The following is a 19,324-nucleotide window of genomic DNA, read 5'->3' as shown; positions in this document are numbered from 1 at the left end:
TTCCTTTTTTCCTATGGATCCTCCTACAAAAATTTAAATAAAATAGTGAAAAAACAGTCAATAGGTAAATGACCACATCTTGAAGACTCTGAGCAGCAATCTTCAACAACTGTAACACACGTACCTCATTTTCTTATATTACATTCTCTTTCAGAAAATTTTAGGGTAAATGTCCCCCTTTTTTATTCAAAAGGGACTAGAGGGACTTGCTGGCTCTCCAAAGTCAGTAAAGAAGCTTCAATCTGGAGACATATTGGTTGAAACATCCACATCCCAACACAGTGAACTTCTCTTGAATTCAAAGGCAATTGGGGATGTACCTATTGAGGTTACCCCTCATGCTACCTTAAATTCATCATGAGAAGTTATTGTTGAGAGGGATTTGAAGAATGTCCCCGAGTCAGAGATTCTTGCTGGTTTCTCCACTCAAGGAGTTTCTGCAGTGAGGTGCATCTCCACTCGCAAAGATGGAGTTACACTGCTGACAAATATCCTCGTTTTGACATTTACATCACCACGTGCACCTGCCACCATCAAGGCAGGTTATCTAAGTTGCAGGATACAGCCATACATTCCAAACCCTCTCCAATGTTTCCAATGTCAGAGGTTTGGCCACTCAAAGACGTCATTTCGTGGTTCCCTGACATGTGCTCGTTGTGGTGGCAAGGACCACGATGCCTATGAGTGTGACACAGACCCCCATTGTGTCAACTGCAATGGTTCTCCCCTTACTACTTTCATTCTTGCCCAAAATGGTTGGAGGAAAGAGAGGTGCAGCATTTGAAAACAACTCATAACTTTAGTTATTCTGATGCTTGGAAATTGCTGTCCACCACTTCATCTCGGACATATGCTGCTGCACTTCTTTTCACAACTATAGTGGGAGTGCATACAGATCTCTCTGTGCCTCCAAGAGAATCGTTTTCAAAACAAATGAAAAGCCTTTTGACCTCCATGGTTAAAAAGGTTGATGAATCAACTTCCACACCCATCTCTGTTCCTCCCATACATTCCAACAAACCCCAAGATCCACATCCTTTGGTTTCAACAACAGGCATTTCTTCAGATACATATTTTTCTCCCACATCAAGATGCAAAACAATCATTCATTCATGTCCTCAGTCACTGGAATCCTCTTCCAACACAAAGACCTGCCTAATCGACCCAGGGCAGGATCCATGGAGGTCGATAGACCTCCTCTGAATAAGGAGAGTATGGAAAAAGACGTGGTCATAAACAGAAGGGTTTTCCAGCCACTTCGCCTATGTGTCATTAAAAATGGCCACCTTGATACAATGGAACTGTCGAGGTTTACGTTCTAATCTGGATGACATCAAAACACTGATTGCTTCCTACCATGCTGTATGTCTTTCCTTACAAGAAACACTTCTGAAACCTGCCAATACAGTCACCTTTTGGTAGTTTTCTCTGTACAGAAATGACAGGCTGTGTGATGGATGAGTACATGGAGAGGTGGCACTGTTGGTTGATCAGCATGTGCCCACCCTGTCTTTGTCACTCAACACACCCTTGGAGGCCGTAGCCATCCGTGTTTCCTTGGGTCATACCATTGCTGTTTGTTCTCTCTACCTGTCCCCTGGAAAGACATATAATCAACTTGATGCTCTCATTGAACAGTTGCTGTCTCCCTTTCTAATCCTGGGGGACTTTAATGGACATCATCCCCTCTGGGGAAGTGCTGATACTGATGGGAGGGGTCGCTCTGTAGAGCATATGCTCTATGATCACAACCTTTCTCTTTTCAATACTGGTTCTTCCACTTATTTTCATGCACTTAGTCAGTCCTTTACCGCTATTGATCTCTCAGTTTGCTCCCCTTCATTATTCTCCCACTTTTCATGGAGGTTTGACAATAATCCACTCAGCAGTGATCATTTTCTTATACTTTTGAGAGAAACTGGCTGTGGTCGATGCCACCCTACCCATATGCCCCTGTGCAAACTGGATCAGGTAGACTGGTCCAATTTCACTGCTCTCACAGAACTCGATCCTGCCATCGTGAGTCAGCCATCAATAGATGACTGTGTGGCAGCGGTAACTGACTGTATTATACAAGCGGCTGCTCAGTGTATTCCTAAAACCTCGACAATTTTTCCATGATATCCTCTTCTGTGGTGGAATCCTGTTTGTCACATGGCACAGAAGGCTCAAAAATGGGCCTGGGATACTTTCCGTAGATTTCCCACACTTTCAAACCGCATCGCTTTCCAAAGGGCCGTTGCACATCCGATAGGTGGGTAAGACGTCAAAGCCAGAAGGAATCTTGGATTAAGTTCACAACTAGCATATCTTCTACCAGCGTTTCCAAGGTCATATGGGACAGGGTTCAAAAGGTAAATGGGTGCTACAATTCTGTCCCCCTCTCAATCTTACTCTCTGATGGCCAAAAGGTGGCTGATGTCTGGAGCATTGCTGATACTCCAGGTGAAAGTTTTTGCCGGGTATCTAGCACTTCTGCTTGTTCCTCCACCTTCTTGGCCATCAAGACTCGGGCAGAGCGTTCACCTCTTTCATTTTGAACTGACTGTCTCTTTGACTATAATTGTCCCTTTACACTGGTGGAACTGAAAACGGCCCTTCATTGGTATGGCAGTACATCTGTTGGACCTGATGATGTACACTATGACATGCTGCACCATCTATCTCCTGCTTCTCTTGATGTCCTTCTAATTGTCTTCAACCGGATCTGGCAGGAGAATGTTTTTCCTGATGCCTGGCACCTGGCTATTATTTTACCTTTCTCTAAGCCAGGAAAAGATTCCAAGATTCCTTCAAACTACTGTCCAATTGCTTTGACGAGCTGTCTCTGTAAGACCTTAGAAAGGATGGTTAATGTTCGTCTTGTTTGGTTCCTCGAATCAAACAACCTCCTCTCACCCACCCAGTGTGGGTTCCGACGACAGCACTCCACCACAGACCACCTAATTCAACTTGAAACATCAATCAGAGAAGCCTTTCTCAAACACCAACATCTTGTATCAATATTCTTTGACATTGAGAAGGCTTATGACACAACATGGAGGTATGGCGTTTTTCGAGACCTCCACACATATGGGTTACGTGACCACTTACCCATGTTTATTAAAAAATTTTTAATGGACAGGAGATTCCAAGTTCTTGTGGGTTTGACACTTTCCCATTCTTTTGTACAGGAACTTGTCCCTCAGGGCTGTGTTTTGAGTGTCAGGAAAATGCCATCTTGGAGTCCTTGAGTTCAATTTGACAAAATGACCATACATTAAATAACTGGCCATAATGACATTATTTTACATAACCCCGGAACCAGGACTGGAAAGGCCAACTTCAGGTGACTGATGGTGGTTCTTGTACATACCTGTTAGTCTTTCTTGTGGGTTATGATCATTACCATTATGCTACAGAAAGTCCTTTACAACTTTGTAGACTCGATGTTAACATTGGTTTTATGCCATTTATGTTTTTAATTGCTGTTTTGTTTTTACCTTCATTTCCTTTTATGAATTTTACTACATTTATTTTACTTTTACCTTTTAACCGGACATTTGGCAAATTATTATTACAATTTTGCTACATGTCTTTTAACACTTTTATTACTTTACTTTTTGATACTGGCCATAATGACACATAATCCGAAACTAGGACTGGAAAAGCCATCTTCAGTTATATGACAGTGGTTCTCGTACTTACCTGTTAGTCTTCCTGGCAGGTTACGATCATTACCATTATGCTAGAGAAAGTCCTTTACAACTTCTCTTACTTTGCTTTCTCTCTTAACATTGTAGATTAGGTGTCAACATTGGTTTTATGCTTTTTTTGTTTTTCAATGCTGTTTTGTTTTACCTTCATTTCCTTTTATGTATTTTACTACATTTAATTTATTTTTACCTTTTTACCGGACATTTGGCGAAGATAATCTAGCTGCTTTGTGCTATAAAACACTAAATCAACTAACCAACCAATCTATCAATACTTGTACTTATAAGCTTCTTGATATTCCTTACCCTAAGTCATTAGTCCCTAAAATACACTACAAAGACTGCTTCACTACTAACACCTTTTATTGTTCCACTTGCTTTGTCAGTTACATGTTTCTACCCTGACTACTAGATAACATAAATCTAATTATTTTGTCCTAAAGAACCTCCTGTAATAATAACCTTGCATTTTTCACTCCCTTCCTTATTTTTCCCCCTTTTTTTTTTATCTTTTCATTCCTGGTTCATTATTTAAACAAAGTCAAAGGATAATCTGTGATGACGAGAAAACCCACTTGTGGCAAAAATTATATATATGAAAAACAGCTGGTATGGGCAGAGAAAACACTATGTTCGCTCCTCTACATAGTGCTTTCTCTGTCCATACCAGCTGTTTTTTATATGTATAAAGTTAAAGAATGAAATCTGGTACTTAATAAAACTTGTTCACTTTAATTAAATCCACTACTACCAGCACTATTAGTTATGTTTTTAACACCTTGAAAGTCATTGTATCCTTTACATGCTTAAGTTCCTGTTACCATTTCTCACAGTTCACCCTTCTCTTTCCATTGCCTCCATCCAGTTTAGGATAGATTCATTTTTTCCACCAATCTACAAACTCTGCATACACATTACACATCTTTATTACTAGTTTCCTTAAATACACGTCAGCTTCAAATATAACCCACTCCTTATACCTGTTACACCTTACAAACCATTATGTAGTAATTTTCAACAATACTTAGATTTTAAACATTTTAATGGTTTTATAGATACAATTGTGGCTAAAATATCAAAAAATAGTGTGTATGTCATCTGATAATTTGTGTTATATGTAGTCAGGTTAAAGCTTTAATGATCCCAAAGGAGAATTCAGTTTTTGATTTCTAGTTTTACTTTCCAACATTTGTTTGTTTACATTTTTTGCATTATACTTTGTATAGTTTTTCAGTTGTCTCATCTGCAAAAAAAAAATATTAAAGGGCTTTTGCACTGCATGGTGGAATACAATTAATACTTACTGACTTGTAACAAAGAATCGAAACTTGTAGTAAATATTGACTATTGTGTTTTATACAGAACTGAAAATTTGTTGTAACATTACTGATTTTAGTGGCTTCCACTGAAACAATAGGAATTTTGAGTTTCACAGTATTTACAAAGTTTTGAAACTAAGCATACAGTAACAGAACAAATCTACATATTTTTGTATGTGTGTGTTATTTACTTAGCTCAAATTTCTGTATGGCAAAAAAGGATAATATATATATACCTATATTTGTAATTTCTACCTTGCTCGTGACTATTATTAGTCGTGTTTTTGTATCAGTAACTGTTTCTCCTCCTTGTGTTATTTCTGGTTGAGGGTGTTATTAACCTTGCAACACATGTAAATGATTCTACCACTACTTTATATTAGGACACAGGACATGAACAGTTGAAGTTTCTGACTTCTCATGGTTGAGCATACTTTTCATTATCCTCTACATACACTTAATAAGGAAAACCAAATCATGTAATCAAGTGCCACAGGTCTTGTCTGAATGATTCTGATTTTATATTTTTCTTTATTTTTTTTCAGTAATAGAAGAAAGTCCTCAACCAGTAGAAAAGGTTCCAGTAGTAAATCTATAAGAAATTCCAGTTCAGGAACAGGTAATCAGCAGGTAATGTATGTTGTTGTTTTTTCTACAAAAGCACTAAAGTAGCAAATGAAACTTTCTTTTGTAAGTTAAAATATTCAATGTTTGTTAATTTTTGAACCATTCAGTGGTATTACTCCTAATCATTTTCAGTTTTACTTTCTATCCTTATTCTGTCATGAATAGTCCACTTGTTGTATGATGGTAAATTGTCAGGCTTACAATGCTAGAATCCATGGTTCAATTCCTCGTGGTGGACACAGCAGGTAACCTAAATCTGGCTTTGTTCTAAGACTAAATGAACCATTGTGAATAATAAACAATATCTTTCATTCACACAAGAAACGTTCTGAGTTCACAAGATTAATCCTTCCCCTTGATGGACTCAGCAGATAACCTGATGTGGCTTTGCTATAAGAAAACACACACACAAGACTAATTTTAGAATAATTTGTTATCATTGGCTTTTTAAATGTATTTTTCTTAAACTTTCATGCACAAAATTGTTTGTGGGCCCATAACTCTGCTGGCTATGGTGGTGACCTTAATCACATATGAATAGCACAATAAAGTTTAGACAAAGATGCATCAGTATTCCAGTTAACCACATAAGTTGCTGCTAGAGCTTCCTCTTAATATTCTCCATGGAAAATTAGCTATTTTTACATGACTCTCTTCGTTTTAAATAAATTCTCTATTCCAAGTCTTATAATGGCAAAAAAAAATTATAAAGTACTTAGTATAATGCAATATGTGGTTCCCACATGCAGCAAAGGGTTTTAAAGTAATTTAGTGATATATAAAGGATAAAGGCTTAAATAATTGTATGCAAAGATAGTTGCATTGAAAATTTATACAGCTGGAAAAAGTTACTGGAACAAACTGAACATCAGAAACTAGAGAGGAACAAACTACATAGAAATAAATGCTCATCAGTACTATGTATGTTGTTGTTTATGTGTGTATTTAAAGTGATTTTCAAAACTTTATGCTAAAAATACATTAATTTACATGAAACATATATGAGGTGTAACCATTTGCCAACATAGTATGTTAGTTAACATTTTTCAAAATTAAACCCAACGATACTTTTTTTTGCTTTATTTGTTGTTTATTATTTGAAATGTTTACAACACAATTAAAAATAACCTTTATTATTTGTTTCCTTAAGAATGAAGATGAAGTCCTGAAAATAAAATTACAACTAGCTTTAAAAGCTGCAGGTAAAGTGTTTTTTGAATGAATTCGTAGCTGTTTAAAACATTAATAACAAATGTAAATCAGTGAGGAAGATGTGAAAAATTAAACTTAATAAAATATATAGAAAAATGCTTCAGGCTTAGGAATTATTAGCTAGTATGTTAATGTGTGACATTACAGTTAAAAGATTTCAGATTAGAGCTATAGGTTTAAATATGAAATTTACATAATTTTACTTGTATCCAAGTTAAAAGAATTCTTAATTCCAAAGTACAAAGGGGTAAAATTTTGTATAATAAATGTGAAGCCTTCATGGAAAAAAATGATGTAAAAATTACCATATATCATTTTATCAGAGCTGTTCTTTGCAATTTATTATGGTATTTCAGTCTTTTTATCATTGTTTCACCTTTCTGGCTCAATCCAAACACAATGGCTTTATTTTATTTTTGTAATTTTTTAGCTAATGCTGATGCAGAGCTTCGAGAAAAAGGGTTAATATATGGGACCAAGGGCACAGGTGATTCAACAAAAACTCCTCTTTCAACAGCTGTATCAGTTTCAGAGCAGTATAAGAGAGCTCAGGCAATTGAGGATATCAATTCACCGTCCTTCACTCAACAGTCTTTTGTCTCTAGTAAACAAGGCCAAGATCAGTCAAATAAAGTAAAGTGCTGGGGTTATTATTTATTTCTATGTCATCTTTATTTAATGTAATTTGGTTCAATTTCTGAAGTATGAATAACCATATGTATAATTTGTTTCAATTTTAACATCAGAAAGAAGCAAACATAAATTAGTTAATTTACAATTTGTGAATCCTGGGTAGTCCCTGTATGGAGTTCATGTTTTTAAAGTGACAGAAATATAGCATGTATACATCTTAATTTGTTTGGAATTGATAAATTTAAAAGAAAATATTTTATAAAAAAGATGTACTTTTTCAGAGTTTTCAATACATAATATAATACAACATGATGATATATTTATTATCTTGATTAAGTTAGTTTGACATGTGCTATGCTGACTCTGATAAGATAATTCCGATATTGTATGTTGCCTTTGCATGTTTGTATAGCTATTCTTGTTTATTGATGTTTTCTATGTACAAAAATGTTTTCACATGCCCCAATTCTTAATCTGCAAAATATGCCGTGATCAACATGGATCAACTGTATCTCAGGATGGCTGGTATGGGTATTAACACCTTTACTAATAAAGCAGAGAACAATGTAAAAGTGTTAATACCCATACCAGCTGTCCTGAGATATATTTTCACTTCAACTGGGTTTCTCATCATCACAGATAGTTCAACTGTCTTGAATGTTATTCATCATGTGACAGCCCTCTACAAATAGGAATGCAACACATCCACCCAATATGAGTGACTCCCTCTATTCGATTCTACCAAACTATCAGTTCTTCTTAGGCAGTGATCAAGTGCAAACATTTTTCAATTATGTTCTGTTAACATATTTATTTTTTTTAGGATAGTAGCAATTTACTTCATATATTCATTTGCTATCTATTTTACATTATCATATCCTTACAGCTTTCCTCCAGTACTTATCCAACTAACACCTCCCTTCTGGGGCACTCTACCTGAAGGTTTGGTTTTCAGGGAATACTTTTCCTCTTCAGCCCTATCCCTTTAAGTGTGATTTTGTTGCTGCTGAGATTGTATTGGAAAAGATGTTATTTCTTCCCAGGATCCTTTATCTTCCTCTTTTCTTTGTTACTTCTGGATGGTTCCTTTTCTCCATCAGTTTGTTGGAATTTTTTTCAGTTTTTGGAATCATGTCTCATCTCCATTATAAATCCACATTCTACCCTTTAGTCTTTGGTTACTCATTTGGATACCATGACCTCTTCCATAACTGTTTCTAATTCTACAACCATCTGTCCTTTGCACATAGAGGGCAACACTGAAGAATAATAATTATACTTACGAGAATAGATAAGTGCCTATAAGAAAAATAATAAATTTGGCACTTTTTTTTCGGAAAGTGTCAAACACTGTAAAATATTTGTATTGATATAATGTCAATGTTACATCCAACAATGTATGTAATTGTTAAATGATGTGGACTTGGATATTTATTGTACTTTTCTTGACAAAAGATGTACATGTTATGCACTCTTCATTAATGTATCTTATAAAAAAGCTGTTGGTTTCATATGACAGACTAAAGGGTGTGAGATAAAGTAAGATTCATTTTGAGATATCAAATTGTACAAATAATAAATCATAAATTTAAAGTAATTTTCTTTCACTATCATACCAAAAAGCCTTATAAATTATGTCAGATATTAAGAGATTAATTTTTTCTATATTTTCAAATCATTGTGGAAAACTTTGAGCATATTAGAGATAAATGCTTCATGTTAACATAAAAAATTGTTTTTATAGGACATGAATGATAATTCCTTCAGACTTGATGATCATACTTCAGCAATCTATGGAACATACTCGATAAAAAGTTCAACAGCCAATCCTAATACTAAATCAAGTACTTCAACAACCAGTACTTCTCTGGGAAGAAACTGGTGGGAAAACTCAGAACTGCTCTGTCATGAGAACGTAAGTAAACAAGTAATACATCTTCTTTGAAAATGTTATTTAATTAGTATTGAACTAGTATTGCATTAAATTATGTCATTAAGTTTCGTATCAAACTGTAGATTATAATTCAAGTTTCTACATTATACATTATTTATTTTCTTAATTGAAAAGTACTTCAACAACTTGTACTTCTGGGAAGAAATATTCCTAAACACCCATTTTTGTATGTCACATGTTTTGATGAATGCAGCTGTAGTTTAACTTAGATATTTGTGATGTCAAAATATAAAGTCTGTAATTTTGTATGTATTACAAACTTAAATTACTGATATTGAAAATGGTCCCTTATCTATATCAATTTTTGTGTGTCATGGTTTGTTGAATGCTGCTCTGGTTCAGATTGGATAGTTGTGATGTCAGAATACAAAGTCTGTAATTTTACACGAATTAGGAATTCAAATTACTGTTATTGAAAAGCTAGAATGTAAAATAAAAACCTTTTATGATTTCTATTTGCTGAGCTATCACTATATTTAGTGAATTTCCAGTGAAATAAGCATAAAATATAGTTTTTTCTTGAGAAATGTATGATAAACTTATGTGGATGTTATAAGGATTTTGTGTGTGAAATTTGAAAATTACTTTGCATGTTGGAAGACAGCATTGCTTAACAAACCTTAAGACTTAATCTGATATTTTGCATGTGAAAGTATCATAATGTTTACTAATAACCTGCCAAACTTCATGAACGTAAACTTGCTAATTTAAAAGTTATAGCATGAAAACTTCAAGCACAGTTGTTACAAAGTCAGTCCTATGGACCTGAGCCTGTTAATGATAGCTTCATATACCACGTGTATTGCCAAATAGGTGTTCAAGGTTTGAGGTATTAACAGTATTATCAAATTAGCAAAAGAATCATCAATCACCAGTGTTAGAAGATGGTTAAATCAATATAATAATGAAGTAATTTTGGTGTTTGAATGAAGTTGTTACACTTGTGTATAACAATTTTGAATATGCAAGTCAAATCACATGTAAACTACATCCAAAAAATATTTGTAGGTAGTTTGATGCAGTGAGGTGGAATTTAGGGACAGTATACTTCCCATTGGAGAGTTCTGCCCTTCAGCAACCCCTCCCCTATCTGATATATGAGGGTTTAGTCTCTTAAGATTTTAAAATTCTCTTTATATTGTGACTCCCATTAACATAAAAGTATTTTGTTTTGTGAGGTATTCATACTATGTAATTTGAAACACCTTCAGACCATTATGAAGCTGCGTAAAGAGAGCTCGAGATAGTTTTAGATTGTTCTGATGATTAAAGAGATTAAATAAACACTTCTTAACAGTAGAAAAAAAAAAGGATTTTTTTCACTGTTTATTAATGCTACAACTCCCTTTCCAACTAACACTTTGCTTTTCTGATGAAAGCACTTAGAAACACTGTTGATAAGATTAAAATGCAACTGGAAATTGATCAACAGTCATCAGATAGAGCATTATCAGATGTAGCAACATGAACTGTAACTACAAGGTGAGATTGCAAAATCGTTCTGATATAATGTACTCAACTTTTCTATCTTTACAAGTCTCCATTCTTGATTGTTTATTCTAGTGAATATCTAGTTTACCAGGCATAAGAAACAAGTAGTTGATAACTTTGGTAGTCAAAGTAATTTGTATAGTTTATTGTAGTGGTACAAATTCTTTTGTACCTGCTAATTGTTAAAAACATAAACAGATATATAGTTATTGAATAATAGAGTATGTTAAACTTCATTAACTAATAACAATAATGTAGTGTTAGGGAATCAAGTAAACAAATTAACCCTTACACAACCCTTGTAACTACCATGAAAGTGTACATTTTACAACTTGTAAAAGTACTTAATTTAACTTCATGAAATTCAGCTTTTGTAGACAAAATATCAGAATTTTTAATTAACTGTTTTTCACTGAAAATGTTTATATGTGGAATCAGCTTGTTGAATACTTTGAGTGAAAAGTAATTTTCATGTTAAAATCAAAAATATCTTTTTTGATCTCACAATTTTCATATTTCATTTGTTTTATCTCTAAAGCCTCCTAAACAAATATAGAATGTCTTCTTTTTTCAGAAAACCTTGTGTTTATCTGTTGTTTTCTCTACTATAACAGTCCGGCATGACCTGATGGTTAAGGCACTCAACTCATAATCCGAGGGTCGTGGATTTGAATCCCCATTACACCAAACATGCTCGCCCTGTCAGCCATGGTGGTGTTAAAATGTAACAATCAATCCCACTATTCGTTGGTAAAAGAGTAGGCTTAGAGTTGGCAGTGGGTGGTGATGACTAGCTACCTTCTCTCTGGTCTTACACTGCTAAATTAGGCATAGCTAGTGTAGATAGCCCTTGTGTAGCTTTGCGCAAAATTCAAAACAAACCAAACTATACCATAACTATGGTATAATGGTTTGTCTTAAATAGCTTAAATATTGTAAGAGTATACATTTATTAATACCTCTTTTTATTGGTTAATTGACATTTGAACCATGTCTAACTAATAATTCCCCAATACAAATGGTAAATCACAAAGTGAACATGCAGCTCACATTACCATATTGAATTACATAACGTGAAATGTTTGCAAGTGCCCCTTATGAAGGTTTTCTTTCTTTTTGTCTTACCTCATCTAACCTGTTAACTTTCTAATTTTTGCATGTTAGTTACTTTTACGATAACAAATAAAGAATGCACATGAAAAATAAGAATTATAGCACTTACTCGGGTCATCTTTTTTTCACTGTTGGTGAAACTTAATCCTATTTCTTATGCTATTTTTCTTTATTTAATTACATAAAGTATCTAAGAACAGGGAATAATAATACAAAACAAGCAATCAATGGCTTATAACTATCATAATTATTTTGGGTTTTTAAGTATGCATTAAGAGTCTTCAAAAATTCATCTGAGTTCATCAGTGTGATTACCACAAGAGAAAATTTGAAATTGAATGACCAAATACACAATGTCATGTATGGAAAACAATACTATATAATACATAATTTCATAGGTTCAAACTCTTGGCAATTTGTGAACAAGAGGATATGGCAGGTGGGTATAGCAAGTGGGTCTGATTTTCTAGTTTATGGCTCTGAAAATAAATAAGATTGTAGGCTATAAAATGTATGCTTTGCCTGAGCAATATCTATATTATAATATAGATTTTGGTGTCGAGCATTTTCGACACCATCTGCTTTTCGCATTTAATTTCTTGCAATTTCGTTTAAAACAATGCATACTATATACCTAGGTATTACATGAAATAAAGTATCATAATAAATGTTTTGGGTGTAATGTGTTCATGCATTGAAGTATTGTATAGTCTTGCATGTAATGCTTGAATGAAATTATTTAAAATGCTCACAAATTATTCCTCAACCTAATAGTTTGTGGGTTTTTTCAAATAATCAAACATTTTATTAACTTCTCAAGAACTTGTACATTTATTGTGATAAGATGAAACACCTTCCACATCAATTTTTTATCCTTGTTTATGTAGTGTAGAAGTACAGGTTACCTTACTACTGATGGACATTTCTGTCACAAAACTTTACACATTTTAGTTCATTGTGTTTATTCATAAGACAATCCTGCAGATATAAAAAAATTGACTATTCACACCACAAACCTGAAGTACTGAAGTGTAAATAATGTTTAACATGGTCAATAATAGAAAAATGGTTGAGACCAAGTAATTTTCCTTAAAGAATTGTATCTTATGATACAAACCTATACATGTTTCACTACTTTTTACTTTGTGGTTCTGAATCATTTTAAAGAATGGATATTCTCTAATGTTTTAAAGATTTATAAAAGCACATTATTTTTACTGATATGTAATCTATATTTAACTTTAATTCTGTGTTTTGGAAATGGACTGCTTAAGCTTATATGTTTGATTATCTGATACTGTGTTGATTATCCTTATTTCTATTTGTTTTGTTTAGTATAATATGTAATATCTGTTTTTATATCATTTCCTTTAATAGTTTTATTTTGAATTTACTCATTGATTATAACTATTTTATTACAAGTTAAAGCTTGTAAGGTAAGAAAGAATATTTTTAAAATAGATACAACATTTTGATCACTAGAGCGATCATTCTCAAGTATACAAGTTTTAACAAGAAAGAAGATTTTAGTATTTAGATCAATATTAAACATTATAATACTGTATATAAATTTTAAAATATTTGTATCAATCCATGTAAATTGACAGAATGTTTATTTACAGCTGAACAGAAGAAAAAGTGATTAAATATGAAAATTTGGGAATATTGTTCAAAATATTTGCATAAGGTTAGGAATGTTTGGGGACATATTTATCAGACACAGAAATGTTCTTGGGTATTTGTAACTATGGAATTGTTTGATGTTATTAATAAGGCTTCTCTGATTTTTTGTTCTGCTAATATTAGGTTTCTGTAGTTGATTTTCTTTATGGGGTCTTGTGAAATAATTTCTGCAGTAAGTTGAATTACTTCATGCAAGGGGTTTGTGGGAATAGATTTATAATGTCAAAACTAGATATAACAGTGTCATTATGTCAAAAATGCAACCTTTATTTATTACACTGTAATAAAAGGTAAGTGAAATAACTGTCTCGTTAATATATCATACAGTACAAAAAAAATATGACAACCCAAATTCCAGGACCACACAAAACAAAGACCACAACTTTTCTTCAAAACTTAAATCACTTACTGTTCCCCATTCAGTTATGAATGAGTGCAGTATTATCTCACTACTTTTATTGGCTGTGATTTTGATTTGAAATTCTAATACTAAGGAAACTTTCAACATTGTATTTATAATTTATAAGATTATTTTTTTTATTTACCTAATTATTTAATAATCTTTGGTTTTAAACAGACACTTCGTCAGGTAATGAGATTTGCCTGTTTCATAAACAATAGGTTGTGTTTTTTAAGATTTGAAGGTTGTTTGGGTTGTTATTAATTTTTTTGTTGATAATTTTTATTATTCCTATAATTTCTTTTGTATATATAAGTTGACTTGAACATAACATTATTTAACATGCAACTGTTATAAATCATCAAATGTAAGTTGTTATTAAGTCAGAAAAATTTTGGAATTGAGAGCTGGGTAACATTATTTTAGAAGTCATAATTTTTAACCACTCAGTTGATTATTGAGAAGAGCTTATATTTGTGTGTGTGTGTTTTCTTGGTTTATAGGAAATGTCTTGTTTTTTTTGGAACATCAGTGACTTAAAAACTGCTCACTGGAGAAACATCTCGATTATAATCCTACAAACATCTTAATTTCAATTGATCACTGCAGTGAAACAATTGAAACTTTGCTGCAATGGTGTTTTCAAGTTATTGAATGTTGTTGAATTTGTTGGGTATACTAATTTTATTTGTATGTCTCTGTCCTAAACTGGTGTCACATTAGGATATAAATATGCATTGCTAAAAGTTTAGGCTTGTGTGAAAACCAAAACAAAATTCCATAAGGGAACTTAAAATACACTAATTTCTATGATAGTTTAACTTGATATATTTTGTTATTCTAAAGAAAAAATTATGCCTACACTTCAATGATCTCAACTCTTCAGTGAGTTTGTTTGCTTTAACCAAATCAGTCTTGTTTCCATACTAAATTTGTCTTACCTTAAAGAACTAAACTGTCTTAACATAAATGGCAAAAACATTATTTTGATGATGTCTGAGGAGTTTGTTGCAGTTTAAGCCTTGGGAATTTAATATTACAATTACAAAAAATGTGTGTATGTGTAAATGTTTTTTACATTAAGACATAAAACTCATTGCATGAATTTTTTCACAGCTATTTGAAGACCCAGAAGTGAAAAAGGAGAGATGGAAGAAGAAGTTAGCAGTACTGAAGAGGAAGAAATTAAATGGAAGAGTTATGACCTGATAAACATTCTTCTCATAGACTTATAGTGTGATGTTCACTCAGTAGAAAAACAACAGTTGGTAATGATCAGTAATTACAAAGGACATAACTCTCACCATACATGCTATGCCAGTTGTCTAGCTAGATATTTTGACTGTGGTGAGCTGAATGAATTCTCCACACTGTTGGAGTTATAAACGTTTTAGTAACTTGGAGCCATTGGCAAGTTAAGTCATTGAAGACTAACCAGCTTCACTTTAAGACTCTTGGACACTGTTATATCATCTGTTCCAGTGTATTGCAGGAAAATTCTTGTTCTTTCACTTGTGGAGGCAGTTTGATTGTATTAAAGTAGACATTTTGTGGAAGTAGTTCCACCATGTTGCAGGAGATTTTCATCTGTTGTGAATAATAAATTGGTCATCACATCTGATAATTCTATTTTTTGTCATTGTTTTGCTTTTCCTACCTGAATTTCAGTTATTACCTTTCTTTTTTGTCAAAGTTATACATTGGATTAAAATTTGGCAAGTGAACTGATATGTGTGTACCACATGTGACAGTAATCATTCATGGATATTCGGCAACACCCTTCTTTGTAAGCTTATGGCTTTATATTTACCAATTTAATAATATTGAGTTAACTAGTATAATCAAATGTTCCTTAGAATTTCAAAACCTACAGGCAGTGTCTACAAAAAGACCTTGTTTTGGTGTCTTTTGTACTTATAATTTATAACAAAAAAAAACTAATTTAAATGGAGATGAAATTATACATATTTTATTTTTGTCATTATTAACATCATTTTCATTAATAATTGAAATAATTTATCAAATACTGTTTGCACATTTAGAATATGTAATAATTGAAATGTGGTCTTTACATTGAAATAGGTATAAAAGATTAGAACTGTTAAGTATAATATAACTTTTATTATTAGACATTGTGTTAACATGTTGTGTAACTAGCTTTTTTTTTTAAACATACTATAGGGTGTTTGGAAAGTCACTGTGCACTTATATATTTATTAACAGACATGTTTCAATATGGAATACAGGAGGTAAATATGAATGACAGTTATAATGTTGAAAGTGACCCCCGTTGGCATCAATACAGGCCTGGATCCTTCTTATTTTGTTTCTAAACACCACTATCAGTTGGTGGCTTGAAATAGACCAAATAAACTATTATTACAAAACTGCACAGTGAGTTTCTGAACACCCTGTATCTTTTCTTAATTGTAATGTTTTGCCAAATGTTAGTTGTTGGGTTAACAGATTGATATTGTGTCTCAGGTTATTTGACTAATTGGTGTAATAATTATCAATACAAACTCAAAAACTTGCTACAGTCTTTGTTAGAGTTACCGTATCCCAGTTGTTACTTAATATGATATACTAGTTTCAAGTAATCAAAAGTGGATGGTTTGACTGATTCATCTGCAGAACAAGAGTCTAATTATTAAGGACACCAGCTTATCTGACAAAAAGAAGGAAACATTTTTATCCTTGTTTATAATACATTATAAACTTTATGAAATTTCTATAATGATCAAAATATTTGGCTTACAACAGTTTCAACATTTTGTAATAATTTGTGCTGGTTACAGCATTGTGTCATTTGTAAAACAACTTTGTAATTAATTTTAAAATGAACTAAAAAGGGGATTTTAATAGAAATAAAAGCATACAGTGTTTTACCAAGTTAACTATTCATTTTAAATTGGTAATTTTTTTTTAAAACCTCAAAAGGAGGAGTTAATGAACATATTAACTAACCAATCAGGTATTAGTTTAGTTCCACAATACTTTTAAAAATCTACAAATGAATGGTGAACGACTACTTGTGCATTACTTTTTAACTTAGTAATTAACATTTCGTTAATCAAGTTTAATTTTTTTCAGTCAGTTTTAAAATTAATGTGAGATTCACTCAAGTACTTGAAATCATAAACAAATATCTGCATTCATTTTAGGAAGTGCTTAACATTTGCATTTTTTCCTAACGTGTAATGCATTTACATTAGTGCAATTTTGGTTTTTACTTTTCTTTAAAGTTTTATATCAGGAGTAAACTTTGGTTTGTAAATGCATTTTAACATTTCAGAACCTGCAATAAATCACAACATTAGGGATGATGAACTGTGTTTTAAGGTAAAACAATACTTGTTTTGTACATTTTATTGTCTCTGAATCTGACTTAGTAATTCTTCATGGCTTCCATCATGATTAGCCTTATTATTAACATTTCTGATCAAAGCAAACTTTTAGCTTGTTTACTCTAATGAAAGTTGTTTTAACCAAGTAACTTCCTTTCTGAAAATATTTAAGTATGAAATCTTGTAACATTGAGTAACCAAAGATGTTTTTTTGATAACCTGCATTAAGGATCCTAAAACAACAAGGTTTGTACAATATTTGTATAGGTACATCTTAGATCACTGGCATTGGTGTAATGATAAGGCAAAGTAGAATTTATTTCATTTCCAGTGGTACGTTTCAGGGTTAGCTCATTAAAATATTGTGTATGTTTTATTTCCATTAAATTCCTGTTTTAGTCATTCTGTGTAGCAGTTTTTTGAGCATTACTAGATGTGCTCATATGGTTACTAAAATTATAAAATAATTCTTAACTAAGAGAACTCTGTTCCTGAAAATATCTTATCTTAAATTTCTTAAAAACTACTCATCTTTATTTAATCTCATGACTGTTACAAAGTAACATTAAGGAATTTATCATGGCCAGTACTTACGACATTTAACAAACATGATTTCTTCTTCTGCCACTCTATAAAGTACTCGGATACACCAGTGTCCTTACAGGTAAGCTGTAACAATTAGTGCACAGTCAAAGTTGCTCAGATTATGCATATTCCCAATTTTTTATGTTTGATTGAACAATAGCTGAACCTCTTGACCATGTCTACTCATGTGGGTTACAACCACATGAGTTGCTCTCTGGCTCGTGTTAGAGTGGGTGTACTTAAAGTGAGCACTGACTGTATTTTCAATACACAGCAGACTTGGGAAAAGTTTTGAGTGAAAAAAAAAATGATCACAAGATTGCAAAACAAAAACATTTCATATACTTACAAAGAAAATTGAAGTTGAGATTTTCTGGCCAGTGTATAAGCATGTTGTATAATAATTTGTTGAAGCCAGAGAAAAAAAGTTTACACCAAAGGAACTTGAAAAGAAATTGTGGAACATTGCACAAGTCAAAATTAACATTCCTAGTGCAAAACCCCAACATCTTAGAAATTATCACTGTAAGTAACTTGTTATACATGGTAAAGAATGATAAATTCCCACCTCATACTAATTTGTGCATGACTCATTAAACGGAAATTATACATAAATAATGTGATCAAAAATTGGAAGTTTATGAGTTGATATCCTTGTATACAGGATATGAAACATAAGTACAAAACACCTTTTATATTTAAAAGGTATCTGAATAAAAAGTATTTTTAGTTATGAAAGTTTTGCACTGCTCCATGTGTAACATGTGATAGTAATTATTCACAGATATTTGGCAAAATGCTATTAAGTAAACTTATGGCTTTATGTGTTCAAAATTTGTAATATGGAGTTAACCAAGGTGATCAAATGTTTCTTGATTTCAAACTCTACAGCTGCTATCTACAAACCAACTGTTTTGGTGTCCTTTTGTACTTATTTATAACAAAGTAAATAGAGATGAAAGTAGAAACATTTTCATTAATAATTGAAATAAACATTTTTTGCACATTTAGAATATGCAATTGAAATGGGGTCATTATATTGAACAGGCCCTATTATATTAAAGATTTAAAATACAATATGGTTGAGCATTATTCATATGTCAATTATAGTTTTGTTTCACCTAAAGATAATTGTAAAGGAAAAAGGTAATACAACTTTATTGAGTTACTGATGACTGTTCATATATATATAATGAAGTTATATCTGACTGTAAAAGTACATAGAACATCTTATTAATCAACTAATACTTGAAAGGCAGAAATGA

At 32.4% G+C, this 19,324-nt stretch overlaps 1 protein-coding gene across 2 annotated transcripts in view; it reads left to right on the top strand.

The window, feature by feature from the left end:
* LOC143237014 (uncharacterized) overlaps positions 1-17,876 on the top strand; it is a 30,708-nt gene extending 12,832 nt beyond the window's left edge. For both annotated transcript variants that reach the window (XM_076475808.1, XM_076475807.1), the window contains exons 4-8: positions 5,560-5,644; positions 6,792-6,843; positions 7,284-7,486; positions 9,231-9,401; positions 15,244-17,876. In XM_076475808.1, the coding sequence (XP_076331923.1) occupies positions 5,560-5,644; positions 6,792-6,843; positions 7,284-7,486; positions 9,231-9,401; positions 15,244-15,336 (604 nt within the window). In that variant the 3' untranslated portion in view covers positions 15,337-17,876. The remainder of the gene's footprint in view (positions 1-5,559; positions 5,645-6,791; positions 6,844-7,283; positions 7,487-9,230; positions 9,402-15,243) is intronic.
* The last annotated feature ends 1,448 nt before the right edge of the window (positions 17,877-19,324 follow it).

This window comes from Tachypleus tridentatus, chromosome 13 (genome assembly GCF_004210375.1).
Source record: "Tachypleus tridentatus isolate NWPU-2018 chromosome 13, ASM421037v1, whole genome shotgun sequence".
Classification (NCBI taxonomy): domain Eukaryota; kingdom Metazoa; phylum Arthropoda; class Merostomata; order Xiphosura; family Limulidae; genus Tachypleus; species Tachypleus tridentatus.
The sequence above is the reverse complement of the archived record's forward strand: the minus strand, read 5'-3'. Positions and strand labels throughout refer to the sequence as shown.